Source organism: Eubalaena glacialis, chromosome 2 (assembly GCF_028564815.1).
Source record: "Eubalaena glacialis isolate mEubGla1 chromosome 2, mEubGla1.1.hap2.+ XY, whole genome shotgun sequence".
Classification (NCBI taxonomy): Eukaryota; Metazoa; Chordata; class Mammalia; order Artiodactyla; family Balaenidae; genus Eubalaena; species Eubalaena glacialis.
In genome coordinates, this window is record NC_083717.1 from 170218666 (window position 1) to 170241105 (window position 22440).

The 22440-nt window shown below is 37.9% G+C and overlaps 1 protein-coding gene across 1 annotated transcript in view; it reads right to left on the reverse strand.

Annotated features, from left to right (window-relative positions):
• Nucleotides 1-22440, reverse strand: part of SPTLC2 (serine palmitoyltransferase long chain base subunit 2) — a 119953-nt gene that overhangs the window by 17861 nt on the left and 79652 nt on the right. Inside the window, exons 10-11 of the mRNA XM_061181139.1 lie at nucleotides 4002-4137; nucleotides 1144-1273 (exon numbers count right to left, since the gene is read on the reverse strand). Coding sequence (XP_061037122.1) covers nucleotides 1144-1273; nucleotides 4002-4137 — 266 coding nt within the window. The remainder of the gene's footprint in view (nucleotides 1-1143; nucleotides 1274-4001; nucleotides 4138-22440) is intronic.

Genomic DNA, 22440 nt, shown 5'->3' on the forward strand with positions numbered 1-22440 from the left:
CCCACATGCTGCGGGGCAACTAAGCCCAGATGCCACAACTAGAGAGAAGCCTGTGCACCGCAGCGGAGGATCCCGCATGCCATAACGAAGATCCTGCGTGCCGCAACTAAGACCCAACGTGGCCAAAAATAAAATAAATATTTTTTAAAAATTAATAAGCCAATCCTAATTCAGAGAGAAATAAGAAAAACATTAGAAATATTGATATTGATATGAAGGTGTGCTTTACTAAAATATGTGGGATTCCACTGACATGGTGTTCATTGGAAAATCCATATCCAAATCAAAAAGTTAGAAAATAATAGCAAAATAAACCAACAGAAGGATAAAAAAAATTCAAAAGGGAAAAATACACTAGAAATTCTAAAAAAAAAAATTAAATAAAAAAATGCTAAAAAAAAGTCTGAAGTCTCAGGTGTGAAATAATAGCATATTAAGAGACTATCAAGAGATGAGAACATATTAAGAGACCATAAATAATTATATTCAGTAATAATTATGAGCTCCTACTATGTGCCTGGCACTGTGGTAGGTCCTGGGGATACAGAATGAGAAAAATAGACTTAGTCCCTCCTAAAGATAGACTTAGTCCCTCCTAAAGATTTATCTAATGGTAAAGATTGCCATTAAATAATAACAGGTGTAAAGAATTTCCTAGGGGAGAGTCTTAGGATTTCCAGAAATATCTAGCCAAGAGGGTTTGGGAAAACCCTTGAGCAAGTTTCTTTTAAGTGGAAATGTTAAGAATGAGTAGCAGTCAGCCAGGCAAAGGGGAGAGAAAGGTCAAGAGAGAAACTGCCACAGACAGAACAACACACAAGAAAGCTCAGAGGAGAAACGGCTAGAGTAGAAAGAGAATGTAGAGCTGTAGAGATCATAATGAGAGAGAGAGTGGAACAAGATGAAGCCAGAAAATTCCCTAGAGCCCTGATCATGCAGGGTCTGGTGGGTGATGCTAACAGTTTTGCAATTTTTTGTAAATAGCAATGTATTAAGCAGCATTGTGCACTCCCTCCTCTACTTTACCAGTAAATATCTCAGGTGCTCAAAGAACATCAGGACCAACAGATGATTAATTTCATCTGATATACAGGCCTTCTTAGTATAAGGTATATTTATATCAAAGTGAAAGTGTCTACTTACAGTATCAAGCATTTCTTTGGTATGAGCTGCCGACAGGCAAAACCTGGCTCTGGACTCAATGATTGGGGTAGCAGGAAATCCTACCACAACTACACCGATATTCCGCTTTAGCATCTCCCGTCCAAAGGCGCTGCAGAGGGAAAACAAGAAAAGAAACCAGGAAGAATAATAAAGCACACAGTACAAAGGCCTGAATGATGTAAACTCTTGGGTGATACAGGCACTAGACAGTTCTATTAGGAATTTCTTCTGACTTCTATGAAAGTTAAAATTGACAGTTTACAAAGACTTCTTTTATTCAATCCTAAAGTGGTCTTCTCCCAAATGGTTTCCTTCAGAAAGGTGAAAGAATATTGTTGGCACAGACCAATTTTTAATAGGGCTTGCCTAAAGTAATTTGCAACTGTAGCCTTAAGGTGTCACTGACATGTAACAGTGGTTCAGAGGTTTCAAAATGAACTTGAGTTTAAAACCTGGTCCTTGAAATGTTAGGCTTGGCAGTTTAAAAAATTCTTAAGATTAAGGATGCAAAGGATCTGGACATCTTTCTGCTGGCAGAAAGGCCAAGCACTAGCCTTCCAGACCAGGCATTTTTTGGATCGACTTAAGTGTTGAGCTGCCTTTGTAATTCAGGGTTTCCTTTGGTGTTTGTGAGGCCAGCTCATGCCCAGCCTTCAGATGACCACCCAGACCACACAGTTCTTGTTTAACCCCCCATCCCAAGCCAAACTCGTGGCATGTGACCTTACTCTACATCTGTATCTTGCCTAATTAACACAATTCTAACTTTCATGTAAATTTTGTTATTTACTAAATTATGTTATTCTTTGTCCTTTTCTCTTGTTGACCTACCTTATTCCTTTTTGACTTTTCCCTTAGCTGTTTAAAGCATTTGTTTGAGAATAAAAAAATTCCACTCACTTTAGTAATAGCACCAGCTTTCCCCACTCCTAGTAACAGTACATCCTCTTCAATGTATTTCCTTTGTGTCAGGCCAAGTCCTGCATCTTTAGCACAGGCTCCCGAACTGTCTAGTGCTTTATTCCAATTCTGCCTTACTCTCTCTAAATCTTAATTATAATGTACAAAGTCAGTTTCACCTGTATAGAATAAATTAGACACAGTCCTCTCTAAAGAAAGGGTTCTAGACTAAGTCAATCCTCCAGAACAGGTAACTTTTTGAGTTTATTTATGAAGATAATTCCATTTAAAGAATGGAAACCTCTGCTTTGGTGTAGGATTCCATCATTTCCTCCATCTCCTCTGAAGGCCATAATGCCAATTGCCCATATGACTTCCTACTGGAAACTAAACTCCTCTTTTTCTCTCAATGAGCACCCTTTCCCAATATCCCCCCTTCACTAACTTTGGAATCACCATACTTCCAAGTTCCCTGATTTAATTTTCCCTCCTATATTCACTTTAATCAACATTTACTGAGTGCGAGGGGCTGTGGTGGGCACTGGGGATTCAAAGATGAATAAAAATATTTGCTCCTTTAATGAGTTCCATTAAACCTGAGAAATGATCCTTACTCAATTTTATATTTACAATCCAGTCAAAACTCACAAATCTGAAAAGATGTGCCTTTTTTACTGAAACTATACTAAGCAGATGACTCCTTTATTTTATTTTTTAAATAAATAAATTTATTTATTTATTTATTTATTTATTTTTGGCTGTGTTGGGTCTTTGTTGCTGCGCACGGGCTTTCTCTAGTTGCGGCAAGCGGGCGCTACTCTTCGTTGCGGTGCGCGGGCTTCTCACTGGGGTGGCTTCTCTTGTTGTGGAGCACAGGCTCTAGGTGCGTGGGCTTCAGTAGTTGTGGCACACGGGCTCAGCAGTTGTGGCTCACGGGCTCTAGAGCTCAGGCTCAGTAGTTGTGGCGCACGGGCTTAGTTGCTCCGCGGCATGTGGGATATTCCTGGACCAGGGCTCAAACCCGTGTCCCCTGCATTGGCAGGCAGATTCTTAACCACTGCGCCACCAGGGAAGTCTGACTCCTTTATTTTATATCTCTGGTGCAATTTTGCACATAATTATTTTGCAAATAATTAGATTTGCCCACTTCATATCTGCTTTTCAAATATATTTTGGTTTCGTTATACATCTGTACTTCTCAAATACACTGAAAGCTATTCCAGGGCAAAGATTTCCATTATATACGCCTTGCACAAGCCAGAGAGGCTGGTGTAAAGTGCACATCTGGTAACTGTGCAATAACACGGCTGACCTCATGGCTCACTGTTCCCCCTTGGGCACTGCACTTCAGCTCCACTCACCTCCTGCTAGTCTTCCATCAGCTAAGTATGTTCCTGCATTGTGGCCTTTGCACAGAAGCTTCTTGCTTCAAGTGGCTAACTTGCTCAGCTAGTTCAAGCTCAGATGTCATCTTCCCTTACCACTGAGGCTCTCCAGGGTGACCACCCCATTTAATACTGTAATCTGCCCACCCACAGTGCACTCTCAAACCCCATATCCTGCTCTATTTTTTCCTATAGCCCTTAACACCTTCTGGCATATTACATAATTTCCTTATTTATTACGTTTGTCTGACTCTTGCCCCAGTAGAGCATAAACTCCACAAGGACATGGATTTTTCTGTGTTTTGTTCACTGATCTATCTCAATCCCCCAGAAGAGTGCATTAAACTCAAATGTTTGTTTAAGGAAAGACTAACAAGTTAACATATTTTACAAATTAGAATCCACTTGTTTAATCTACGGCAGACCTAGCAAACGAAGGTTAACATAATGAGGCCAAGACAATTTTACCTAACAAAATATATAAGCCTGGTCTCACATCATGGTAAACCTTAAGTCTAATAAGAGGGCAATCTGTAATCTGCAAAAAGGTACCCAATTTTGGCTGGCATGTAGAGCATCAGAGGCACCACTGGAGAATCTTCATTTCCATAGATGATGAAGCCCATATTTTTCAGACGTCTCCTGAAATATCTGACGTTTTCAGCTAACTGCTGTATACACTCTTTGCCTGGAAAATCATGGGGAGGGAAACAAAATAATACGAAGAATGAAGAAGTGGAAAAAGACAGCAATCTCCTCCATCTCTAGTCTATCAATCAATTCTATGTTTTGTTTCTTCCTTTCCCATATAAAATATTTTTGCACAGTAAACTGTATGGAATATAAGTAGAAACAAATATATCTTGCGTTTGTATTCTGTCACAGTAGGTGTTGACAGCAGATTTTATAGTAATGTACAAAATAAAGTTTAATGACCAGTATTTCCATGGCACATTAGCATCTTCAAACATTTTCATTGATACTACCTCATTTAACACTCTACCACCCCTTTACAGTAGGTTGGATAATTATTATCATTTTCATTTTATATATTAGGAGACTCACAAAGGTTGTGACTGGCCTACAGTTACACAATAATGAGTGGCACAGCTGACTAGAAGACCAGAGACAGAACCATTCAAAGCCCCACATTTTCCTCTTAAGAGTATGAGTTTATGTTACCATTTCCCTAAAACTTCTACCAGACAACAATAGCATACACATATAATAATGTAAAAATCATATTTTTAATCCTACTTTGTTCATCTTCCCTAAAACACAAATGGATTAAGACACACATTTCTCTAACTGCTGATTGACTAAATATATGGCCTGGTTTTGACTTTATGGTAGGTCAGTCTATGAACAGATGTCCAAAAACAATCGTTCTGTTACAGAGAGCAAGATATAAATTCAAAAGATCAGCTTGCAAAGGGCTAAGAACTGTTTTATGGTTTTCTAAATCACAAATACTCACAAATAAGAAAAGGCTGCAGTCATTTTCACATATATTAGAAAGCCAGCAAATTCATATTTTAAAAAATACAACCATACAGCTCAAAGGTAAGTTAATCAATTGCAAATACAGGTGACTAACAAATGTCCTTAGAATCAAAACACTAACGTATCCGTCATTGATGGGAAACTACTCTAGATAAGTTTGCTACAAATAACCCCAAATTAATATTCTTTATGTAAATAATTTCAAGTTGACCGGAGAAGCACATACAAGCCTAATTAGATTAGTTTAGTGTGAACACTGAAGAACATCACTTAAGTTATGACATACATCTTACACATATTAAAGCAGACATTAAAGTATGTTAAGTTTATGTTGACAATTGATGAGCCACGTACTCTAATTTTCCCCTAGAAATACCAACACATGCTTACTCTACATTTAGAATAAGAGACTTCCACTTCCAGCCCTGAAAGAGTACCAGGAACCGGATTTTCTTTCCTGCTTGTAAACAACAGAAAGCTGGACAGAGTATATTACAAAATGGTTTTCAGACATTGGGCCCCAGGCAGTGGAGGACTGTGCTGCTGGAGAGAAAGGAAAACAGAAGTGAGTCTCTGGATTGTCCCCATACCACCTGGAGACAGGTCCCGGGCTGCTCCAGGAGTGGGGACCTAGTCTTGTCAGTCGAAGACATCAGATTTTGGAGTTGGGGAGGCTAAGGTGGCTAGAAGTTACGGGGCACAAAACAGGAGAGGAGGAAGGTGCACAGAGAGACCTTTGGGGGTCTACAGAAGAGCATTTGGCAAAGTGCTGATCTGAACACGTATGAGAAGAAACTATGAGGGGCTGGAGAAAGCTTCAACAGAAAGCAGCAGACTGAACAATTCCCAGCACTCATACAGTTGGGAATAGCTTCTATTTTCACCAACCAAAATGGAAAGACCTCAGAATCACACTAGTAGTGGAGCTAAATTAGCCCTAGACTAAAAGTTGCTCTGGCCCACCCTAACACCCCTTAAAAGCAAGTCTTAAAAGGATCCAATTGATTCCAAGAACAAAGTCCAACATTATTACCTAAATGAATACAAAATGCAGCCCCTAGTAATGTAAAATTCACAATGTGTGATGTATAATAAAAAATTCTAGGCATTCAAAGAAACAGGAAAATATGACCCACCAACTAGGAGAAAGGTCTATCAATAGAAACAGACCAGAAATGACAGAATATTAGCAGACAAGGATATAAAAATGCTATTATAAATATACTCCATACATTCAGAAAAGTAGAAGAAACATGATGAAGAGAGAAAGAAAATACATAAAAAGGGAACAACTGATACATGCAAAAATGATGAATCTCAAAAGGATTACGTTAAATGAAATAAGTCAGACACAAAAGACTATACTCTTGTGAATTCATTTATAGGAAATTCTTAAAAAGACATAATTACAATGATAGAAAACAGATTAGTGGTTGCCAGGGAATGGAGAGAGGACTGACAGCAGAGCGGTATGAAGGGACTTTTCAGGGGTGACAAAAACATTCTATACTTCAGTTATGGTATGGTTACATGACTATACATTTGTCAAAACTCATGGAATTACACACTTAAAATTGGTGAATTTTATTGTATATAAATGATATTAAAGATTTTTAGAAACTGAGTGACACATTTGCTAATTTCGTGTACATTAATTTTTCCTGTACCACTTACTATTTTACAACTTGCTACCTTTTTCTTATCACAAACCAACTACCTTTTGTTAAAATATTTTTTTCTTATTCCAAGATTATCAAGAAAAATTATCAAGGAAAAGAAGAAATGCTAAGAGATTTAGACCTTACCTTTTCCACCTATTATATCATTCTAAGCAAGTTCTCTGTAACAAAAGGAAGTGGAAATCTCAGTCTCACCATTCATTGTCATCTGTTCCTTGACAAGAAGAGTCCCAAAAGAAAATACATCTAAAATAACATTCATAGGCAAAACTGGAAGACACTGAGAATAGGCATTTAAAATTCCCAACTTACATATCCTTATTATTGCTGAATAGTATTCCTTACCAAAGATATACCACAATTTGTTTACCCATTTATGTGTTAATGGACATTAGAGTTGAGATTACCAACTTTCATTTTGGCAGTTATAAAGTTCAGATTTAAAAGAATTCTCTCTGAGGGACTTCCCTGGCAGTCCAGTGGTTAAGACTCTGTGCTGTCAATGCAGGGGGCACAGGTTTGATCCCTGGTCAGAGAACTAAGATCCCACATGTCACGTGGTGCAGCCAAAAAATTAAAAAAAAAAAAAAAAAAAAAAAAAGAATTCTCTCCTAAATAGAGGATGTGGATAAAAGGAACCCTTGTACACTGCTGGTGGGAATGTAAATTGGTGCAGACACTATGGAAAATAGTATGGAGGTTCCTTAAAAAACTATTGATAAAATAGAACTACCATATAATCCAGCAATTAATTCCACCTCTGGGTATATATCTGGAAAAAAAGAAAACACTAATTCTAAAAGATATATGCACCCCAATGTTCACAGCAGCACTATTTACAGTAGCCAAGACATGAAAGCAACCCAAGTTTCCATCAACAGATGACTGGATTAAGAAGATATGGAATATATATGCAATGGAATATTACTCAGCCATAAGAAAGAATGAAATAATGCCATTTGCAGCAACAGGGATGGACCTACAGAATATTACGCTTAGTTAAATAAGTCAGACAGAGAAAGACAAATACTATATGGTATCACTTATATGGGCATATATCTGGAAAAGACGAAAACTCTAATTCTAAAAGATACATGCACCCCAGTATTCACAGCACTATTTACAACAGCCAAGACATGGAAGCAACCTAAATGTCCATCGACAGATGAATGCACAAAGATGTGTGTGTGCACGGGTGTGTGTGTGTGTGTACACACACACACACAGTGGAATATTACTCAGCCATTAGAAAAAAGAACTAATGCCATTTGCAGCACCATGGATGGACCTAGAGATTATCATACTAAGTTCAGACAGAGAAAGACAAATATCATATGATATCACTTATATGTGGAATCTAAAAAAATGATACAAATGAACTTATCTACAAAACAGAAATAGACTTACAGACTTAGAAAACAAACTTATGGTTACCAAAGGAGAGAGGGAAGGGGGGAGGGACAAATTAAAAGTATGGGATTAACAGATATAAACTACTATACATAAAATAGATAAGCAAAAGAATTTACTGTATAGCACAGGGAATTATACCCATTATCTTATAATAACCTATAATGGAATATAATCTGCAAAAATAATGAATCACTGTGCTATACTCCTGAAACTAACACAATATTGTAAATCAACTATACTTCAATAAAAAAAAAATTCTCTCCTAAATATTTATTTAAGCATCCTAGTCATGCCCAAATAAGGGAAGAATTACTATAATTAGCAACTAACAGCTCAGTTTCATTTGATTCTAACTGCTTTAGGTGGATATGGTAAAAGAATGTTGACCCTTAATCCACATATAATTTGTTGACCCTTAATCCACATATAATTTATAGTCGGTCCTCCATAGCTGAGGTCTCTCTGAATCTGCAGATTCAACCAACCAGGGACCACATAGTACTGCAGCATTTACTGTTGAAAAATATCTACATGTAAGTGGACCCGGGCAGTTTAAACCTCTGTTGTTCACAGGTAAACTGTATTTATACTTTATACACAAAGAAACAGGCCCATAAATGTTAAACTACTTTCTCTAAGGCCTTTCATTCAGTAGGAGGAAGATCAAGGTTCTGACTCCCGTTTAGTGCTTTTTCTTCTACACCACAGCAAGAAATTACGTACTTTTCAAACTTTAAAGTGTTTAACCCTTTATTGGGTAACAATATCTGTATTTTACTTTTTAAACGGCACTTACTAGCAAATGAATAGGATAGGGATGAATGGGTGAAGGAGCCTACTTGCCACAGGGCAAGTATGAGACAAGTGGAAAGTAGTTCTTCCAATAAACTCATCTGGAAAAGCAAACTGCAATCATCACTGGTGAGTAGGGAATAAAGACTGAGGGGAAGAATCAAGACCAGTGCTGGAGAAAGAAGCAAACTAAATTAGAAATAGTGGTCATAGTGAATCCCAGAAATTAAGTGGTCTGTTTATCCAACAAAACTACTAGGCTGAACCATGAAACTGCCAATATTTGACTATTTTTGACCTTAAAAAGGCGATTTCTTCTGATTCAACCTAATAATTTCAAAGATAATAATAGGAAAAGCAGCCAAGTTAAGTTACTTACAAATCAGTAAGCTTTTGCAGTTATACATATTGGGAAAGGGGTTGTCCCTTATTCCTGAGGTGACACTGAATTTTAAAGACAACACTGTTACCAATTTTGAATTAAATATCATATAAAATACCAGTTAATATTAATACAAGAAGCATGGTACTTAAGTCCAACCTGCTACCTCAGTTCTAAAGAGTTTTCTTACTGCAGAGCTGCAGCAAGTATCTGGTCTAACACGAATTTAAAAACAAAGAAAGGTTAGCCTTGTTAAAAAAAAAGATACTGGGCTTCCCTGGTGGCGCAGTGGTTAAGAATCTGCCTGCCAATGCAGGGGACACAGGTTCGAGCCCTGGCCCGGGAAGATCCCACATGCCGCGGAGCAACTAAGCCCGTGCACCACAACTACTGAGCCTGCGCTCTAGAGCCCGTGAGCCAAAACTACTGAGCCCACGTGCCACAACTACTGAAGCCTGAGTGCCTAGAGCCCGTGCTCCGCAACAAGAGAAGCCACCACAATGAGAAGCCCGCACGCCAAAACGAAGAGGAGCCCCCACTCGCCACAACTAGAGAAAGCCCACGCACAGCAACGAAGACCCAGTTCAGCCAAAAATAAATAAATAAATAAATTTATTTAAAAAAAAAAAAGATACTAACTCTTAAAAGGTCTTTATCCTTGCCTCAGAGAGAACACAGATGGTAATATAAGAGGTCAGCATTCTTCTCTACTTTTCAAACATAAATCTTTACTTTCAAGGGTCATAAAAAGCATAAAAGCAATTTAGAGAAAACCTCTGTACTGATTCTCTTGAAGTTCACAAATGAACCTTACTGTGTTGGCTGTCCTTTTGGAATTCCTTAATACAATTTGTTAGAATGAAGCCATTTTTAGAATCTCTTCAATTAGAACCTACAGCCTGGCATGAAAGAGAGAAAAGTAAACACGTATGTGTAGTTAATGTCCCAGAAAATGTAGCAGGTAACTTTAACTGGTCATTTTTTAGTCCTCAACTTCTTGTAATAAATTTTATGCTAAGGAGGGAAGTAATGAATATGATGGATCAATAGGTTGTGATGGCATCATTAGTTTTAAGAAATAATGATGGCATCATTATTTCTTTTAAGGAAATAGAAAGCCTAAAAAGGGTGGAAGATGGAGGTAGAAGGAACAGCACAATTATCTATGTATTGATAACCATTATATATTGATAACTTTAAATCACTTTTACAATACAGAATTACATAGACAGTTATACTTATTAACCACTGCTAAACAGATTTTGCAGTTGTACTAACTGCATTCCAGACATTCTCAAAAGAAATATTTTTACCAAGTCTTAATCCAGATTTCTCAGGGTTCTCAGGCTTGTAATCTTAGGGTTTGAAGGAACTACTCCGTTATTACTCAAATAAAATTCTGTAAGCCCTCCAAGACAGTTATTAATCAGAACAGATGGTGTTCTATGAGATAAAAATTTTCTGAAGTCTCAGGGCCAGTTAAAAAGAAAAAAAAGATAAGATCTATGCACAAAGCAAGAAATACAAAAGGCAGCAGACATTTTGTCTTAAATGGCATTAGTGCTAACTACTCAGAACTCAGGCTTCAAAAAATATAGCAAGTACTCACCTGTCTACATAGCAATATAACTTTCAATTTAGCTGATGAGCTTTTATATAACTTATAATCAGCAAAATGAGTTTGAGTCTGCAACTTCAAAAAAAACATTTCCAGTGTTAACCGAAATCTTTCAAAATAAAGAACACAAATATGAATGATGTTCAGTCAGAGTTGATCCCCTAACTCACATTAGACTCCATTACACAGCTCCTAATCTTAGATTTCCTGGATATGCTGATATAATCTGCATTCCTGGGAAAAATAAAATTACTGCTATTCCTCAGACTTATACTTTCCAATTAATCATAATGGGCTAGAAGAATTTGAAACTGAAGAGCTTCTTCCCCCTCCCCGCTTCTTCTTAAAGGTCATAATATCAAAGCACATACGGGTTTTCTCAGTTTAGGGTCCCCAAAACAGAATAGATAGCCCCAAGAATGGTTTCAGTTAGCTTTCAGCATTAATTAGGAGTTATGGGACATAAGGCAGGATAAAATATGGAAAAATACTACCCATCACCTTCTTCTAATTTATACTATCAAAGACATTACATTATGGATATTTCACATAATATCTCTTTAATACTTTATGTCTAAGAATTGAACTTAACTATCAATCTTTCAGTTTACTCATCTGTCCAAAGTCTTATTTTTACTATTTGGAAGGTTACTTTTTCTAATATTTTACTTTGGTTGGACTATACTGCAGAGTGAAAAGGAACATGTTTCACTCCTGTGGTTTTTCTCTTGAAAAGCATCTTCTTTAAAAAATAGAATAAACTCAGACATCCTCAGTGTTTACTCTGCCTATGTTAAACACGTGTCTCCACTGATATCTAAAACTGGAGCTTATATCTTGAAGACTTCTTATACAAGTCTTTATAGTATCAGGTAACTCAAATCACATGCAAACTATGTTTTCAAAGGCTATTTCCAAAGTAATTATGGAAGCTTCTAGTACTGACTCCCTTTAAAGCAAAGAAACTATGTAACATAGTAAGCACAGTGCCAGGCTCAATAAATGCTTCTTCATTTTCCTTTTGCCGGTAAAGCAATTTCTAATCAGGGGAAAATTATATTTAGCTTCAGTTATTATATCTCTAAATATTACCAAGTCAACTACTAACCAGCCTTACTTCCTGATAAGATACTACTTTATAGTCTTCCATAAGTGAATGGATGAACGTGTTGATTTATATTAATTTAAATGAACTTGGCATTCTCTTGCACTAGTGGTGCTATATCTAAATCCAATATTAGGACAACAGCTCCATCTCCTTCTCAGCTGGAAGTACTCTGGGCTTATGCAAAGGAGGAGTTAGGTGTGCCTTAATTACTGCCGTTATAGCAGCTCCAAGAACTGTAAATAGTTGGCATGGCAGAAAATCTCAGATGCAATCACAATGACACTTTCAAAAGAGACAAGTAAACCTGGGCTAAGAAGAATAATTCAAATTCCTTTCACGCTCAACACTTAAAACCACAGCATCTTTCATACACCACATCAGTAACTTCTGAGAAGAAGAACAGACTATTAGCAGACTTTCTCACCACTCCCTTTTGGAAACAGAGGCAACTTTAAGAATTATTTTGCAGCTGAGGAAACTAACACCCGAAGAGGTTATGTAACTCCAAGTGGAAGAACCAGGATTTGAACTCTCTGATTCTTCTGGTTTCAGACTGTTGTCTTAACCACTACTCATTGATCCACTTTGGCGTCTATATTAAGTAGAACTGACTAAAAGGAAATATTAGGAATAAAACGCCTAGGAATAAACCTACCTAAGGAGGCAGAAGACCTGTACTCCAAAAACTGTAAGACACTGATGAAAGAAATTGAAGATGACACAGACAGATGGAAAGATACACCATGTTCTTGGATTGGAAAAATCGATACTGTCAAAATGACTATACTACCCAAGGCAATCTACAGATTCAATGAAACCACTATCAAACTACCAAGGGCACTTTTTGCAGATCTAGAACAAAAAAATCTTAAAATTTGTATGGAGACACAAAAGACCCTGAATAGCCAAAGCAATCTTGAGAAAGGAAAGTGGACCTGGAGGAATCAGGCTCTCTGACTTCAGACTATACTATATAAGCTACAGCAATCAAAACAGTATGGTACTGGCACAAAGACAGACTTACAGATCAATGAAACAGGATAGAAAGCCCAGAAATAAACCCATGCACCTATGGTCAATTAATCTATAAGAAAGGAGAAAAGACAAGCTCTTCAATAAGTGGTGCTGGGAAAACTGGACGGCTACATGTAAAAGAATGAAATTAGAACATTCTCTAATACCATACACAAAATAAACTAAAATGGATTAAACACCTAAAATAAATGTAAAATCAGATACTATAAAACTCTTAGAGTAAAACATAGGCAGAACATTCTTGGACATAAATCACAGCAATATCTTTTTGGATCCACCGCTTAGACTAATGAAAATAAAAACAAAAATAAACAAATGGGACCTAAATAAACTTAAAAGCTTGTACACTTGAAACACTAACACTATGTATAACTGAATCACTTTGCTGTACACCTGAAACTAACACAACATTGTAAATCAGCTATACTCCAATATAAAATAAAAATTAAAAATAAATTAATTCTCTGGCTCTGCTCTCAGGAAAAGACATGGTGCCGAGACTTCCTTTCATCCTGCATTCTTCTTCCCAATTTCCACTGTAAGATTTCTGTCATCCCCCATCTTCCAAAAGGGGGCATACTACAAAATTTTGGTCAACCATTGCCAATGTTTCTCAATAAGACTGCTATTGGCATTTGGGGCATTTGGGGCATAACAATTCTTGGTTGTTACGGCTGTCCAGTGCCCTGCAGAACATTTAGAATCACTGGCCTCTTGGCAATAAATGCCAATAGCATCTCTCCATAGCCCAGTCTGTGACAATCAAAAATGCCCCTAGACTTTTCCAAATGTGACTTAGGAAGGCAGCACTGTTGCTGGTTGGTTGAGAACTCCTATTGGTCCTGTTATTTCTTTATAGGAACCATGGATTTCTTTTCTCTTGTATCCTTAAACCTGAGTTGGAGATGCATTAGCTATATGACCTTGGGCATGTTTTTACGTCCCTTAGATTCAATTACCACATTTACTCTAGAGGAAGATATAAACGTGGGGCAATTTGATATATTTAGAGTGCAAAACCACACATAGGAAAACCCAATATAAAAATACAAGCTAACTGATTAACTGTATATTAAAAGTAACACATACTTATGGTTAAGTAGGGTCTCTATTCAGTAGGCCCTTTCTTTATATATGTTTGGATTCCTTTCTGGAATTTTACTTCTATTTCATTAACTGGACTGTTACAAATTATTATAGCTTACATAAATATATAATTGCATGTATAATTTATATATTTATATATAAGATATATATAATTACTTGTATTTATAAACTACATATATAGCTTATATATAATAAAATTTACTCCCCAGTTCCTCTACTCTTTGGAGTTTTCCACCTCAATTATTATTATTAATTGAGATATAATTCACATCCTTTAAAATTCATCCTTCTAAAATGTACAATTCAGTAGTTTTTATCTATTCTGGACATTTCATATAAATGGAATCATATAATGTGTGACCTTTTGTACTGGCCTCTTTCACCTAACATAACGTTTTCAAGTTTCATTCATATTGTAGCATGTATCAGTACTTCATTCTTTTTTATGGCCGAATAATATTGTACAAATATACCACATTTTGTTTATCTATTCATGAGCTGATGCACATTTGGGTTGTTTTGATTTTTGGCTATCATGGATAATGCTGCTATAAACATTCGTGTGCAAGTTGTCATGTGGACATACGTTTTCAATTCTGTTGGGTATATACCTAACAACAGAATTTCTGGGTCATATGGTAACTATGTATTTAACTTTTTGAGGAACTGGAAACTGTTTTCCAAAGTGGCTGGGTTATTTTACATTCCTGTCAGTAATATGGGAGTATTCCATTTTATTAGATCCTCACCAACAATGTTATTGTTTATCTTTTTTATTTTAGTCATCCTAGTGGGTGTAAAGTGGGATTTTGTGGTTTTCATTTGCATTTTCTTAATGACTAATAGGTTGACCATCTTCTCTTCTGTGCTTTTTGGCCATTTGTGTATCTTCTTTGGAGAAGTGTCTATTCGAATTCTTTGCCCATTTTTATTTTATTTTATTATTTTTTTAAACGATTGCTTTTATTTATTTATTTATTTATTTATTTATTTATTTATTTATTTATTTATTTATTTATTTATTTATTTATTGCAGTGTTGGGTCTTCGTTGCTGCACACGGGCTTCCTCTAGCTGCACTGAGTGGGGGCTACTCTTCGTTGCGGTGCATGGGCTTCTCATTGTGGTGGCTTCTCTTGTTGCAAAGCATGGGCTCTAGGCAGGTTGGCTTCAGCAGATGTGGCTCACGGGCTCTAGAGCACAAGCTCAGTAGTTGTGGCACACGGGCTTAGCTGCTCCGTGGCATGTGGGATCTTCCTGGCCCAGGGCTCGAACCCGTGTTCCCTGCATTGGCAGGCGGATTCTTAACCACTGCGCCACCAGGGAAGTACCGCCCATTTTTAAATTGAGTTGTTTGAGTTGTAAAAGTTCTTTATACACTCTGGACACTAGACCCTTATTAGATATATGGTTTGCAAAATTTCCTCCCACTCTGAGGGTTGTCTTTTCACTATCTTGCTGGAGTGTCCCTTAAAGAACAAAAGCTTTTAATTTTGATTCAGTCCAATTTATCTACTTTTTTCTCTGGTTGCTTGTTCTCTTGGGTGTCATAACTAAGAAACCACTGCCTAATCCACAGTCCTGAAAATTTTACATCTATGTTTTCTTCTAAGAGTTTTATAAATTTAGGGACTTCCCTGGCAGTCCAGTGGTTAAGACTCTGCGCTTCCAGTTCAGGGGGCACGAGTTTGATCCCTGGTCGGGGAACTAAAATCCCGCATGCCGCGCAGCATGGCCAAAAAAAAAAAAAAATAAGAGTTTTATAAATTTAGCTCTTACATTTAGGCCTTTGATCCATTTTGAGTTATTTTTGTATATGGTGTGAGGTACGGGTACAACATCATTCCTTTGCATGTGGATATCCAGTTGTCCGAGAATCATTTTTTTAAAAAGACTATTCTTTCCCCAATGAATTGTCCTGAATACCAACTAACCATAAATAGAAAAGTTTACTTCTGGATTCTCAGTTATATTTCACGGTTTATATATCTATACTTATGCCAGGATGACAATGTCTTGTCACTACAGCTTTGAGACATGTGAGTCCTTCAATTTTGTTTTTTTCCCAAGACTATTTGGGTATTCTGGGTCTCCTGCTTTTCCATATGATTTTTAGGATTAGCTTGCCTATTTCTAAAAACAGGCAGCTGGGATTTTGATAGGTATGTTGTTGAATCTACATACTTGAGGAGTATCACTACCTTAACAATAGTTAAGTCTTCCAACCCATGAGCACAGATATCCTGCCATTTATTTAGGTCTTCTTCCTGTTCATTTTTGTACATTTTTTGTCTTGGGTGGAATTACGTAAATATTCTCAAAATACTGAGTTCGGTTGGGAAGATAGGGCAAAAGGAGGAAATGAATAAACACATTAAATATAAAATGATATGTTCCTAATTTGGAGTAAGAATAAATAATGTTTCTCTTTTTTTCTACTTCCATTTCTAATTTCCCCTACTGGGAATGGAATGTGTTTTTAAAGTAGTTGAAAGGTTACAAGTGTTGGCAAAAATATGGAACAATACATTGCCAGTGAGATTGTAAACTGGTACTTTGTTAAAAATGGCAATATATGCTGAACCTAAAGATATGTCTACTCTATGACCCAGCAATTTCATTCCTAAGTACGTATACCCAACAGAGTTATGTACCAAATGGCATGGGTAAGAATGTCACTCTTAATAACAGCCCAAATCAGGAAATAACCCAATTTCCGTCAGCAGAATGAAAAAACTGTGATATATGCAAACAACGGGATACTGGACAGCAATGAAAATGAATTATTGTTTCACCAAAATATGTGAATGAATCTCAAAGACGTATGATGAATAAAATACACTAAATTCAAAAGAGTGATTGTATGTACTGTATTGTAGGTAAGATTCCATTTACATGAAGTTCAAGAATAGGCAAAACTAATATATAGTGATAGAAGTCAAAATAATGGTTATCTTTGGCAAGGAGGAATGAATTGGGAAGAGGTACAAGATAACCTTCTGGGATACTGAAAATGTTCTACAACATGATCTGGGTGGTGATTAGACAAGTGTGCATTATTCACTAAACTGTATGTCTAAGATTTCTGCACTTTACTGTATCCATGTCAATACTTCAAAAAAATAAAAATAAATTTTAATTACTTGGGAAATAAACTGGAAAAAAAACTGGAATGAGGTTAAATGTCTGATCTCTCATTTTATAATCTTAAGTATATCTAACTACTATTTAATAATCACCGTTTTACTTAAAAAACAAAACCAAAACAGAACCATCTAGACATTACAGGGGTGGGCTCAAGCATTTTCCTCTTAGCCTTTGTTGTTTAAGACAAATCTAAAAAAAACCCCAAACTTTTTAGTGCTGGGTGTTCCAGGAATATGTAAGACAGGGGAAGTGTTATGAAAACAGCACTTTGGAGTTAAAGCCCTTGCCCTGAGGCAGGAAATGGAAGCATAAAGGGATTGGCCCTTCCCTTCTTTCCTTTTAAAAAAAAATCATATGGGGACTTCCCTGGTGGCGCAGTGGTTAAGAATCTGCCTGCCAATGCAGGGGACACGGGTTCGATCCCTGGTCCGGGGAGATCCCACATGCCATGGAGCACCTAAGCCTGTGCACCACAACTACTGAGCCTGCACTCTAGAGCCCGTGGGCCACAATTACTGAGCCCGTGTGCCGCAACTACTGAAGCCCAGGTGCCTAGAGCCCGTGCTCCACAAGAGAAGCCACCACAGTGAGAAGCCCGCGCACCGCAAGAAAGAGTAGCCCCCATTCACCGCAACTAGAGAAAGCCCATGTGCAGCAACGAAGACTCAATGCAGCCAAAAATAATTACATAAATAAATTTTTTTAAAAATCATATGAATGAATGCACAAATCAGACAATACTGGCCAAAAAATATTTATTTTTCATCTGTGCATCTACTTTCATTCCCATAAAGTTATTTTTTCCTAGGATGTTTTAGTATTAGTTTTTCTTATACATACTTTGTCAAGAGAGAGAGGCTGATAAAAGGGTGGCACCAAGTATTACTAACACATCTGGTTCAGACTGCCTACTGTAAGACTGCCTTTTAGGAGACCTATGGGACATCTGCATATCCTTTAATAGGGGGAATTGCTGGGATTCCTGACTCCAATTAGTCAGGAAATCAGAGTTCCAAAAATAACTTTTACTTCTTCCAAGAAAGGGGAAGTGGGTTGGCAAGTGAACACTTAGATTTGACACCAACAGTAATAAGAATTATTCCGTAATCTCTGAAATTTTGGGAAGCCCAGTGGAAACCAACTGAATTTTGAATCCCTATTATAACGGCTACCTATTTTTATAAAAAAAAATATGCACATCTATAAAACTCAACAGAACATGTAAATTTGTTCCACATCTTATTACTTACTCCATATAAACGATGAACTCTTTCATCACATTCAATATTGTCAATTAAAACAAAAGTGCTCATATTTGACAAAGATGACCAATTTATATTGGTAACTCTATCAAGTAAGAGTTTAAAAAAAAACTGCATGTACAGCAGTTGTGTATATGCTTCAGGATTTCTTAGAGAAACTTAAACATTAAAGAAGCTGAATTTGGGGGCTACTAGCATTTTTTAAGCCTCAGGGCAGCCTAACTTTAAGACATAAAACTATTTTTTAAAAAACCAGAAATCCTGTACATAAAAATAATTAAATAATAAAGATTTCATTTATTTCGGTATACATTTGCTAGAGATACAGGAGATACAAAAGTGGTATGATAGCCATTACACCAAAGGCAAAAATCTCACCAGGAAGACTACACAGAAAGGGGAGAATATATTACATGCTGGGTAAGCACACATTAAACAAATCTATCCTGAGCACCCACCCATTATGTGCCAGACCCTGCTCTAGGCCCTAGGTAGACTGCATCCAATAAAAGACACAAAAACCCCTGCCTGCTACGAGCTTACATTCCAGTATGGGGGACAGACAACAAAAAAGATGAACGCCTCACTCAAGCGCTCATTCTGCTCAAGCACTGCCTCCATAAAGCGTCAAGACCCAAAAGCAAAGCACACGTGCATTTCCAAGGACCAAGTAAGCCAGTCTGGTTGGAGCTGAGCGAGCCAAGCGGGGAAGAGTGGGACCAGAGGAGGTCGACAGAGGGCCAAATCATAAATTTATTTATTTTACTTATTTATTTTTGGCTGCGCTGGGTCTTCGTAGCTGCACGGTCTTCCTCTAGTTGTGGCGAGCGAGGGCTACTCGTCCTTGCGGTGCGCTGGCTTCTCATTCTGGTGGCTTCTCTTATTGCAGAGCATGTGCTCTAGGCGTGTGGGCTCCAGCAGCTGTGGCATGTGGGCTCAGTACTTGTGGGTCACGGGCTCCAGGGCACAGGCTCAGTATTTGTGGCACACGGGCTTAGTTGCTCCGCGGCATGTGGGATCTTTCCGGACCAGGGCTCGAACCCGTGTCCCCTGCATTGGTAGGCGGATTCTTAACCACTGCACCACCAGGGAAGTCCAGAGGGCCAAATCAGAAGGGCCTCATAGGTCTTCATGTTAAGACTCTGACTTTAAGAAGCAGGAGAAGCCCTCTGGGAGAGTTCTTTTTTAATTAATTAATTTATTTATTTTTGGCTGTTTTGGGTCTTCGTTTCTGTGCGAGGGCTTTCTCCAGCTGTGGCGAGCAGGGGCCACTCTTCATTGCGGTGCGCGGGCCTCTCACTGTCGCGGCCTCTCCCGTTGCGGAGCACAGGCTCCAGACGCACAGACTCAGTAGTTGTGGCTCACGGGCTTAGTTGCTCCGCGGCATATGGGATCTTCCCAGACCAGGGCTCGAACCCGTGTCCCCTGCATTGGCAGGCAGATTCTTAACCACTGCGCCACCAGGGAAGCCCTCTGGGAGAGTTCTTAAAAAAGACTGACATGACCTCCTATGTTTCAACAGGATCACCCTGAGTGATACATTTAGAAGAGAGTCAAAGACAGAAGCAGAGAGAGCACTGGAGAGATGACTGTGGTTTGGACTAGGGTGACAGCAATAGGTATAAAAAGTGGAGGGAGGACATCTTTTGAAGGTAGACTAAAGTGTTACCAATGCTTAAAGCACATAGAAAATGCTAAATAAACATTTAATGAAAGAATGAATCTTGAAAGGTGGGAGAAACCAATGTGAACTAGAGTACTCAAGAAAGGTATCAGTCATAAAATTTTACTGGTACTCTGCATGGATAGCTCCTATTCCTAATTTTCAGCATTATTTATCTGAATCCTTCTAAACCATTTTTCGCTTGACTGATCCCTCTACTATAACTGGTTATTAAATTCAGGTGAAAGTAGACAGGAGTCTAAGTCAAATAAATAACAGTGGGGATTACAGTGAAGTAGAGAGGTTCAAAGATATTAAGGAGGCATAATCCACAGGCTCTGGTGATTAAATATATGGCATAAAGAAGGAGAGAAAATATAATAACGGATTTCTTCTTCGGACACCTTCATGAATAAAGATGCCTTTATCTGAAATAGGGAACACAAAAGAAAAAGCAGATTTGAGGGGAAACAAACGGAAAAGGCTAAAAACTTTAGAGAAACAAAACAATTTTGGGGAACAAGTATTTTTGGAGTCTAAAGGTTTACAATGAAGTAGATCAAGACTACTGCTTCCAGGGACTTCCCTGGTGTTCCAGTGGTTAAGAATCCGCTATCCAATGCAGGGGATGCCGGTTCAATCCCTGGTCGGGGAACTAAGATCCCATATGCCGTGGGGCAACGAAGCCCAAGCGCCTCAACTACTAAGCACGCAAGCCACAGCTAGGGAGACTGCATGCTGCAACTACAGAGCTCATGCACTCTGGAGCCCATGCGCCACAACTAGAGAGGGAAAAACCAGCGTGCCACAACTAGAGAGAAGCCTGAGCGCCACAACGAAGAGCCCACACGCCGCAACAAAGATCCTGCGTGCCACAACTAAGACCCAACACAGCCAAAAATAAAATAAACACCTAAAATTGGTTAGAATGTTATGTATATTTTACCACAACATCACTCACTATAGGTAAAGTCCATTTTTTTTTAATTTTTGAATTTTATTTATTTTTTTATACAGCAGGTCCTTATTAGTCATCAATTTTATACACATCAGTGTATACATGTCAATCCCAATCGCCCAATTCATCATACCACCACGCCCACCCCCGCCCCGCCGCTTTTCCCCCGTGGTGTCCATACGTTTGTTCTCTACATCTGCATCTCAATTTCTGCCCTGCAAACTGCTTCATCTGTACCATTTTTCTAGGTTCCACATATATGCGTTAATATACGATATTTGTTTTTCTCTTTCTGACTTACTTCACTCTGTATGACAGTCTCTAGATCCATTCACGTCTCTACAAATGACCCTATTTCGTTCCTTTTTATGGCTGAGTAATATTCCATTGCATATATGTACCACATCTTCTTTATCCATTCGTCTGTCGATGGGCATTTAGGTTGCTTCCATGACTTGGCTATTGTAAATAGTGCTGCAGTGAACAGTGGGGTGCATGTGTCTTTTTGAATTATGGTTTTCTCTGGGTATATACTCAGTAGTGGGATTGCCGGATCATATGGTAATTCTATTTTTCGTTTTTTAAGGAACCTCCATACTGTTCTCCATAGTGGCTGTATCAATTTACATTCCCATCAACAGTGCAAGAGGGTTCCTTTTCTCCACACCCTCCCCAGCATTTGTTGTTTGTAGATTTTCTGATGATGCCCATTCTAACTGGTGTGAGGTGATACCTCATTGTAGTTTTGATTTGCATTTCTCTAATAATTAGTGATGTTGAGCAGCTTTTCATGTGCTTCTTGGCCATCTGTATGTCTTCTTTGGAGAGATGTCTATTTAGGTCTTCTGCCCATTTTTGGATTGGGTTGTTTTTTTAATATTGAGCTGCATGAGCTGTTTATATATTTTGGAGATTAATCCTTTGTCCGTTGATTCATTTGCAAATATTTTCTCCCATTCTGAGGGTTGTCTTTTCGTCTTGTTTATGGTTTCCTTTGCTATGCAAAAGCTTTGAAGTTTCATTAGGTCCCATTTGTTTACTTTTGTATTTATTTCCATTATTCTAGGAGGTGGATCAAAAAAGATCTTGCTGTGATTTATGTCAAAGAGTGTTCTTCCTATGTTTTCCTCTAAGAGTTTTATAGTGTCTGGTCTTACATTTAGGTCTCTAATCCATTTTGAGTTTATCTTTGTGTATGGTGTTAGGGAGTGTTCTAATTTCATTCTTTTACATGTAGCTGTCCAGTTTTCCCAGCACCACTTATTGAAGAGACTGTCTTTTCTCCATGTATATCCTTGCCTCCTATGTCATAGATTAGTTGACCA